The sequence below is a fragment of the Sinohyriopsis cumingii genome, chromosome 7, assembly GCF_028554795.1.
Source record: "Sinohyriopsis cumingii isolate HCF-2022 chromosome 7, ASM2855479v2, whole genome shotgun sequence".
NCBI lineage: Eukaryota > Metazoa > Mollusca > Bivalvia > Unionida > Unionidae > Sinohyriopsis > Sinohyriopsis cumingii.
This window is the reverse complement of record NC_142967.1, coordinates 76,825,728-76,836,863: the sequence shown is the minus strand read 5'-3', so window position 1 is coordinate 76,836,863 and position 11,136 is coordinate 76,825,728. Positions and strand designations below refer to the sequence as shown.

Genomic DNA, 11,136 nt, shown 5'->3' with positions numbered 1-11,136 from the left:
AAAACACATCTTGACCTTTGATATTTAATGATACTCTATCACAAAACACATCTTGACCTTTGATATTTATGATACTCTATCACAAGACACATCTTGACCTTTGATATTTAATGATACTCTATCACAATACACATCTTGACCTTTGATATTTAATGATACTCTATCATAAAACACATCTTGACCTTTGATATTTAATGATACTCTATCACAAAACACATCTTGACCTTTGATATTTATGATACTCTATCACAAGACACATCTTGACCTTTGATATTTAATGATACTCTATCACAAAACACATCTTGACCTTTGATATTTATGATACTCTATCACAAGACACATCTTGACCTTTGATATTTATGATACTCTATCACAAGACACATCTTGACCTTTGATATTTAATGATGCTCTATCACAAAACACATCTTGACCTTTGATATTTATGATACTCTATCACAAGACACATCTTGACCTTTGATATTTAATGATACTCTATCACAAAACACATCTTGACCTTTGATATTTAATGATACTCTATCACAAAACACATCTTGACCTTTGATATTTATGATACTCTATCACAATACATATCTTGACCTTTGATATTTAATGATACTCTATCACAAAATACATCTTGACCTTTGATATTTAATGATGCTCTATCACAAAACACATCTTGACCTTTGATATTTATGATACTCTATCACAAAACACATCTTGACCTTTGATATTTAATGATACTCTATCACAAAACACATCTTGACCTTTGATATTTAATGATGCTCTATCACAAAACACATCTTGACCTTTGATATTTATGATACTCTATCACAAGACACATCTTGACCTTTGATATTTAATGATGCTCTATCACAAGACACATCTTGACCTTTGATATTTAATGATGCTCTATCACAAAACACATCTTGACCTTTGATATTTAATGATGCTCTATCACAAGACACATCTTGACCTTTGATATTTAATGATACTCTATCACAAAACACATCTTGACCTTTGATATTTAATGATGCTCTATCACAAAACACATCTTGACCTTTGATATTTATGATACTCTATCACAAAACACATCTTGACCTTTGATATTTAATGATACTCTATCACAATACACATCTTGACCTTTGATATTTAATGATGCTCTATCACAAAACACATCTTGACCTTTGATATTTAATGATACTCTATCACAAAACACATCTTGACTTTTGATATTTAATGATGCTCTATCACAAAACACATCTTGACCTTTGATATTTAATGATGCTCTATCACAAAACACATCTTGACCTTTGATATTTAATGATGCTCTATCACAAAACACATCTTGACCTTTGATATTTATGATACTCTATCACAAAACACATCTTGACCTTTGATATTTAATGATACTCTATCACAATACACATCTTGACCTTTGATATTTATGATACTCTATCACAATACATATCTTGACCTTTGATATTTAATGATACTCTATCACAAAACACATCTTGACCTTTGATATTTAATGATGCTTTATCACAAAACACATCTTGACCTTTGATATTTAATGATGCTTTATCACAAAACACATCTTGACCTTTGATATTTATGATAGTCTATCACAATACACATCTTGACCTTTGATATTTATGATAGTCTATCACAATACACATCTTGACCTTTGATATTTGATGATGCTGTATCACAAAACACATCTTGACCTTTGATATTTGAGGATGCTCTATCACAAAACACATCTTGACCTTTGATATTTGATGATACTCTATCACAATACACATCTTGACCTTTGATATTTGATGATGGTCTATCACAAAACACATCTTGACCTTTGATATTTAATGATACTCTATCACAAAACACATCTTGACCTTTGATATTTAATGATGCTCTATCACAAAACACATCTTGACCTTTGATATTTAATGATGCTTTATCACAAAACACATCTTGACCTTTGATATTTAATGATGCTTTATCGCAATACACATCTTGACCTTTGATATTTATAATACTCTATCACAATACACATCTTGACCTTTGATATTTGATGATACTCAATGGCAACACACATTAAACCTAAAAGACCAATCCAGACCTAACACAATACACACCCTGAAATTGGATATTTGATAATACATTCACAATACATATTCTGACACTGATACTTGATGCTGGTCTCCAATAAACATCCTGACCTTTGACACTTTATGATACTCTATCACAGTTTATATATATGCTTACCCATGATATTTCTTAATTACTTATCACAATGTATATCCTGATCTTTGATTTTTGGTTATAGCTCTGCTTTACCCAACAACACTATTTTAATATGTATATCTATATTTTTGTGTGGCCTTTGGTACATGACTACATGTTGTGGGTAATTTTTGTTCATGACCATAAATTGTAGTGATGATCTAAAAACAAATATAATATGTAACTAATTTTTAATCTATGGCTATGGATTCTATTTATATAGATATTAAGCTATGCATAGGCATTGACAAGTCAAATTCAGCCTATATATTGAAGCTGCTGACAAGTTTGGGGTAATTTCTCATTGGCTGGTGGGGTTAGGTGGGTTCTTAGAAAAATTAAGTTATTTCTCATTGGATGGATTGGTTAGGTGGGTTATTTTATGACAGTTCATATGAGTACATATTGTAAAATATTTCTTTGAGCAGTAATATTTGTCATGTAAGGTATATAGTGGTGACACATAGCTGTATAATTGCATTAAGGAGAGAACTGAGTAATTAATTCATTCATTTGTATTTTCCTCATTGTTATAGTAAGATCAGTCTACAGATGTATTTAATGATGTGTTTAGATATTATTAATTGGGAGGAAAAATTTGTTTAGATTATTCATTGGAACTCCAAAGTGCTTATTGAACTAAAATATTATTCTGGCACTATTGTAAATTATTCAGGAGTTCTGGACAATGCCATTTTGATATGTCAGGAATGTTGGCAAACAAGTACATTTAAGAAACTGAAATTCAGAATCATTCCCTTTCAGAACATTTGATTCTTTTGGACATGAATAGAAGTTTATAGGATTATTTTGGATTTAGTTCATAATACTGCAAGTTTCTATATTTTTAATTTTGATAATACAATTATTGATGTTTTACAAACTTGTTGGTTTTGCTTCTTTCTACTTATTTTATTTAGTTTATGACTTTAGAATCTTAACAAATGGAAGAATCAGATCCTATGCGTTTTTGTCTCAAATATAAAAATTGAATCAGCAATCTTGATATGCATGCACTGTGTATAAATATTGTATTGTGGCATACATGCCTTGTTGATTTATTCTTGGTGACTAATACCTAAATAAATATTGTATTGTGGCATACATGCCTTGTTGATTTATTCTTGGTGACTAATACCTAAATAAATATTGTATTGTGGCATACATGCCTTATTGATTTATTCTTGGTGACTAATACCTAAATAAATATTGTATTGTAGCATACATGCTTTGTTGATTTATTTTTGGTGACTAATACCTAAATAAATACTGTATTGTGGCATACATGCCTTGTTGATTTATTCTTGGTGACTAATACTTATCTCTAACTGCAAATAGTTTGTAGTGTCTGTAATTTTTCATATCTATTTTAAAATTGCAAAATGGTGGCATGTGAATAGTGAGAGATAAATTAGTTTAGTGAAAATGTTCAGCTTGTTCTTTATAAGTACAGCTGTACCAGTATTTGAAAAGTTCTAATTAGAAGACAATTATTTGTGAAATTCTAATTTTAATATTGGCAAAATTCTAATTAAATAATGCAAAGTTCAATATGAAAAATTAAACATGTCAAGTAATTATGATTGGTTTGAGTTAATAGTGTTGAGTTAATTAAGTACAGGGTGTAAAAATATTCCTGACCATATGGTATATTTTTCAAATCTTTGTTATGATAGATGGCTTTACAAGACATTATGCCATAAAAACAGCAAACATCTGAACATTTTCCCATGCTGTATGTGTATTTTACAGGCTTTTACTGATGTGCTTGGTGGAACTGCAGTGTCATCAGCCAGTACTTTCAAGAGTGCTCCATCCTCTTCAAAAATATCCATTGGTACTTATTTTATGAGAAGTTTTTTTCTTAAGTCTAAACATTTTGACTAATATATTAAATGTACTAGAACTTGATGCATATTCATTAAATTAAACTTAAAAAAAATCTTTACACTTTTGGCTTATCATTTTTTCCCCATATACCATTTTACACTTGCATGTATATGGATTACACTTTTTGGTACATTAATGGATTGCTATAACACTCTGTACACTGTATGGCTATCATCAGATGTTCATATTGACAAATCGCTGTGTTTTATCAGCATTTGTTGATTTATTGCAATTTTTTTCCTGCATCTAAATGCAGCATAAGATTGCAGCTTATAAACACAACTTTTTATGTATTTTCATTTTAAGATGAACTAGATAACACATATTTGTGCTCCAATAATTTTATAAAGTTGTCTTTTTTAACTTGTAGCTAGATGCAATGTACACCAGAATTTTGTGACTGTAACTACTGTTTCAACTTATCTGTCATAACTGTAATCAACAGTTACAATGTATTTGTAAAAAATATTTCAAGAGTTTTTTTTGTGGGGGGGGGGAATTGGAAACAGCTTTTTAGTTCAAGTTATTATACCAGTTAATTATCTAGCAATGAACCCAAGGTCCTTGAGTAAATAGGACATAGTCTTTTTGACATTGACAGGTCAGTTGAAAGTTAATTTTAAAATGACTTATTCTTAAAAACACTACTCAACAGAATTGGACCAGATTTGACGGAAAGCATCATGACATTATGGGCATTCAAGCTTTTTGCAAAGGATACTGATCTTTCTTCAAAACAATGCTGCTGTTACTAAAAATTGAGATCACTATTATAATTTTTCAGGTTGTATTGTGTCAAGGATATAGAATACTCATCTTTTCTATAATATATCTTTCTCTTTGTTTCCAGTGGGCAAAAGTCCAGTAGTTGCAAAATCATTAAAGGGCACGAGGAAACCAAGCTGCTTGGTGTTTAGTATAACCATAGATTCTGAATCCAATTTCCAAGCAGCAGTCAGAGATCTTGAGAGCTTCATAAAGAATGAATTCATTGTGAAAGAGATTGCTTCTCCAAGGGAAATATTATCCAATCTGCTTAATAGACAGGTATGCATGTTCCTGTAGTGTCTCTTTACTCTTAGTCCTGTAAATTGTTACTGTAGCCACACCCATGGTAAAAATACTGTCCATTATTCAGGGTGTGGGTAGGTGGATAGGTTATGATCTCTACATGATTCCTCTCAGTTTCTATAGTTACATGCATAATCCAAAATAAAAATCTGATGACAAAAGATATTGAATTCAGTTGATTAATATATGATTTTCAGTTAGAGGAACGTTGATTGTATGACATTACATAATACCTGCAATTTAGCAGTTATGTCTGATTCAGATTTAAATATGAGGTAGTAATACTGTGATGGCTTACTATGTACCACAAAGTCAGACATCTACTTCCCCCACCACCAACACCCAGTTCCCTCCGCTCACCCTATCTCTGGGCAGTTACCTAGATGTTAGAACCCAAAATGTTTCTCATGTACAGAGATTGTGGAAAAAAACTCAAAAAAATGAAAAAACCTTATGTCACTCTTTATACCATCTGTAGCTCTATAAGAAATTCTTGAGGTCTTGTGCATCCTCATCTTTTTTTCCCTTTGTAAGCTTTCAAAATCAAAATTCATTCCATTGCTAAAGTACTAAAAAATACTTCTGATTTTCCATTTGTGATGACGAACTTTGTTTATATCCTTTTTTTTTTACCTCTTCGACACCATTCATCCTATGGATTATGGTACCCAAAAGGTATTGTAGATAACATATCTTGTGTTATTTAAAAACTGTAACAAAAAGAAAATTGAAAGAAAATAACAGAAAGAGGAACAGATATTTATATTGAGCCTTATAACACTGATTGGGGTTCGGGTTAAAGTGTTGGAAGACACTGGACTTTGGAAACGTTACTGCCAACCTGTATATTATTGGGAAGTCAGATATGGAGTTTGAAAGTGATATTTGGAACCTGAGGAGTTTGTTTTGGAAAGATCTCAAAAGCCTTCCATTTATTCAATACCGATTACAACCTCATTTACTGACATCATATTTTTACATTATTAAATGTAGAGCCTATTTTCCATCATCCAGTGTCCAGTAACTGTCCATCTTCTGTCATTTCATTAGCACAAGTTTGTTTTTGCTACCCCTCATTAACTGATTGAATGATTGCCATGAATATTTAAACAAACATTCATCCCATGGTTGAGTTAGACTTGCATGAAAATGTTGCTGCTTGAACATAACTATGGTTACCACTGTGGTAGTCATGAAAATTGCACTATTCTTCCTGATCATGTTAACATAAGGTGTTCACTACAAGAAGTCTTCTGATCTTTAGTTGATACTAAATAAAAGTCATGCCAACCTTATATTAAATATGGCCAGCATGGTAGTTGTTTTGAACAATCTTGCTTTTACTACTTGCCTTGGTTGGATGGTCAAATCATCATTGAGTTTTCACTGTAAAACCTCTTATTTGGATATCTTGTTGGTTAAAAATGAAAATGGTGCCAATCTGAAAATCCAGAATGGCTGCCATAGCAGCCAGCTTGAAAATCTTGTTATTGCTACTTCACCTAAATGGATGGTAGTATCAACATAGGTTTTTACTAAAAGAGTTGTTATAATGTCTACTTGGTCGTGAGTGAAAATGGTGCTGATCTGATGTCTAGTATGGTTGCCATGGCAGCCAACTTTAAAATCTTGTTATTGCTACTCCACCAGAACAGAGAATACATTAGTATGAGGTTTTCAACATAAGACATATCATGTTTTTTTAAATCCGTAATGAAATTGTCCTGATCTGACATTCAGTATGGCCATAACTGACAGTCATCTTGTAAATTTTGTCAATGCTACTCCTCCTAAATGGAAAGTCTTACCAATATTAGGTTTTCACTACAATACTTATTATGTTTATCCATTTTATCCTAAATTGAAATTATGATAATCTGGTATTCAATATGGATGCCATGTTGGGCATCATGAAAATTGTGTTATTGCTATCCCTTCTAGCTGAATGGTCATATCAACATGGTGTTAAACCAAAACAAACTTCTTCTCATGTCAAGTTGGTCCTGAATGAAAATGTGTCTGATCTAGCATCAAATATTGTTTTATGGTTGCCATCTTGAAATTCTTATCATACTAGAATGTCATTGATGATTTCAGTATTCTGCAATTAAATGGGATAAAGAATATAAATTTAAAGTAAAACTGATTTGAATATCACTTTTTGGTCCTGTTCAAGTACATTCTTTTTGCTTAAAAACATTAAAGTGTTCATAAATTAAGAGTATGCACAGACAAAAGCAATTTCATGTTAGTTTTTTAAACATTAGTTCCAAACTTATCCAGACCCAGCCATTCTGAGGCCAAAATCCACCAGAACCACTGTGAAATCTGAGTCACAGACATTAGAAAACCAAATTTCAACCCCAACATTAGTTGCAGAGACATCAGAAAACCAAATTTCAACCCCAACATTAGCTACACAGACATTAGCAAACCAAATTTCAACCCCAACATTAGTTAACTGGCTGTGAAGGAATAACATATTGTCTGAAAAGAAATTGTTATACAATAGCAAAAGAAAAACTTCTAAAGAAGGCCAAATTTAATTTTTACCGTGATTATAATCTCAATTTTAACAAGAAATTGCTTGTTTTATTTCAGTCATAAACAGTCATAAACATAAATGGTCAGTTTGTTCTTCAAAAGAAAAAAAATATTCTAGTACATCATAGCTGAATGTTTTGTCTGCTCATACTGGATTACAAAAATTTATTATTTCAGCCATTTTTTTCAATGCTGATTCTTTTACGTCATAAATCAAATGTAAAGTTATATTTTTCTTTATAGATTTTATAAATCAGTAACATTTTAGGTCACAAAGATGGAGGGCATGGGTCAGGGAAATACCATGGTGTCTGTAAACAGGAAGAAAGGTGTCATTCAGGTGTCTGGAACTCACAGAGATGTGTTAGACACTTACGATGCAATCATGACATATCTGTGTAAGAAGGAGGATCACAAGAAAATGAAAGCACAACAGACTATGAGTAGGTTAATTTTCAGTTAAGGTTTTCTATTGCAAAATATTTGGAGATATTTTATGAAGTACCATTAGCCTGTATGTGTATTGATGTATTCATGTGCCAGTGTTTCTTTCTTCATCAGTAGCTTGTTCCCTGATTCAGTCAAGTTTTCCGTCTTTCTATCTATTTTATGCCATATTTTGTGTTAAACAAATTGCTATTCTGTGGTAAGGGTAATTTAAACATTTATTTCTACTGGAATATAAAAGGAATTATAAATTTAGTCATGGACCATATTGACAGCAAGGTTATTAAATTAAACTTTTTGTAAAACTCTTTTTTTCTCACATTAAATAATCCTTTGTTGATTGACTTAACCCTTTACCTCATAGGGTGTATGGCTTTTTACTTAACCCTTTATGTCATAGGGTGTATGGCTTTTTACTTAACCCTTTACATCATAGGGTATATGGCTATTTACTTAACCCTTTACCTCATAGGGTGTATGGCTTTTTACTTAACCCTTTATGTCATAGGGTGTATGGCTTTTTACTTAACCCTTTACCTCATAGGGTGTATGGCTTTTTACTTAACCCTTTACATCATAGGGTATATGGCTTTTTACTTAACCCTTTACCTCATAGGGTGTATGGCTTTTTACTTAACCCTTTACTTCATAGGGTGTATGGCTTTTTAGCCCTTCAATATACATATAGCAAAGTTACCCACTGCAGTGCACTATAAATAGAACACCTGTTACCTACACAACTCCATACACATAGGCCTGCCTGTTAACTGATAAGAAGTGTGTATGTTATGTTTAACAGCAATTTTATCCATTTTACATTTTTGGTACACATCTATTATGTATGGAAGGATTGAAGAGTAAAATCTGATCGTTATAGCTGTATAATTATTTTTCAATGAAGAATTTTTTATATGCTTTAAAATCTTGAGAGAACTCATTCACCATCAAGTCAGTGAAGCCACGTGACCAGCTGTAACTGCCATTTCTCACACTCAAAATTTACAAGTTCTTTGTCTGCATCTACATCACTAAATCATCTGAATTTGATAATTTATAAAAACTAATTGTTGCCTACATCAATATCAGAGCCTTTACCTAAGTTATTGAAGCTTTCATAGTTGTGATTCTAATCGTGAAAACTCGAGTAATTACTGAACTAAACCTGCAACCTCCATTTTAGAGAGTGGATCAGAATATGACCCAGTTACTTTAAATAGCAGATTATGACCAGAACATAAACAGCAACCCCGTGATTTGATGTAATGAACATTCACACCAATGAATGTAGTATCTATAGGGGGTTTTCCCCGAAGGTGGCACTACAAAAACCCACTCAGAATGGCTGATGTTTACAGCAGGCATCAAAAGGTGCTTCCATGACAATGGTGTAGGGGCATCAAAAGGTGCTTGTATGCAAATCGGGTAGAGGCATACAAAGGCGCTTCCATGCGAATGGAGTAGAGGCGTCTAAAGGCACTTGCATGTCATAAAGGGTTAGACAATTACATATAAAAAAAATTAACTCACACCAAAAGGTGCCAATTGGGAATTATCTATTTGTATTCCTTACATCTAGCATTCAGCAAGGCCACCATGTGGTCATGATGACCGCGTTGTGATTGGTATTACTCTCATCTTTTTTTAACCTAGTATTTTTATTATGGGCAACCAAACTTTGGTCTGTACTAAAAATTGTTTGATCTAAACTGAAAATTGTTTGATGTAAACAGAAAATTGTTTGATGCAAACAGAAAATTGTTTGATGTAAACAGAAAATTGTTTGAACTAATCAGATAATATGAAAATCTCCCTTAAATCCTAAGTTGCTACTTACAGATGAAGTAGCAAATGGTGTTCATGTCAGCTATGATTCTTCACTAAATTAGCCTTTGTACAGTCATTTCAAGGTCAAATTGTCAGGGTCAGTATCGATTTTGTTTTTGAATTTTGATTTAAAATACTTTACCTGAATTAAATCATATAAAATTTAAGGTAATTTAAATAAGTTGATTAAATTGTTTTTGTAAGCTGTAGCAATATAAAAAAATGAGGTTATTCAAAGAATTTATGAATTTCATTGAATTGCATTGTTTTAAATGTTAGATTCAATATTATGCACTCAATATTGTGTAGTTAAATGTTAGATTCAGTTTATAACACTCAATATTGTGTAGTTAAATGTTAGATTCAATTTATCACACTCAGGATTGTGTAGTTAAATGTTAGATTCAATTTATCACACTCACTATTGTGTAGTTAAATCTTAGATTCAATTTATCACACCCAATATTGTGTAGTTAAATGTTAGATCCAATTTATCACACTCACTATTGTATAGTAAGATATTAGATTCAATTTATCACACTCAGTAATATGTAGTTAAATATTAGATTCAATTTATTGCACTCAATATTGTGTAGTTAAATATTAGATTCAGTTTATCACACTCAATAATATGTAGTTAAATGTTAGATTCAGTTTATCACACTCAATATTGTGTAGTTAAATATTAGATTCAGTTTATCACACTCAATAATATGTAGTTAAATATTAGATTCAATTTATTGCACTCAGTATTGTGTAGTTAAATGTTAGATTCAGTTTATCACATTCAATATTGTGTAGTTAAATATTAGATTCAGTTTATCACACTCAATAATATGTAGTTAAATGTTAGATTCAGTTTATCACACTCAATATTGTGTAGTTAAATATTAGATTCAGTTTATCACACTCAATATTGTGAAGTTAAATATTAGATTCAATTTATCACAATCAATATTGTGTAGTTAAATGTTAGATCCAATTTATCACACTCACTATTGTATAGTAAGATATTAGATTCAATTTATCACACTCAGTAATATGTAGTTAAATATTAGATTCAATTTATCACACCCA

At 31.3% G+C, this 11,136-nt stretch overlaps 1 protein-coding gene across 1 annotated transcript in view; it reads left to right on the top strand.

Moving 5' to 3' along the window:
* Window positions 1-1,391: 1,391 nt before the first annotated feature.
* Window positions 1,392-11,136, top strand: part of LOC149795560 (protein mono-ADP-ribosyltransferase PARP14-like) — a 29,458-nt gene continuing 19,713 nt past the window's right edge. Inside the window, exons 1-3 of the mRNA XM_089965388.1 lie at window positions 1,392-4,120; window positions 5,024-5,220; window positions 8,057-8,231. Coding sequence (XP_089821514.1) covers window positions 3,928-4,120; window positions 5,024-5,220; window positions 8,057-8,231 — 565 coding nt within the window. The 5' untranslated portion in view covers window positions 1,392-3,927. The remainder of the gene's footprint in view (window positions 4,121-5,023; window positions 5,221-8,056; window positions 8,232-11,136) is intronic.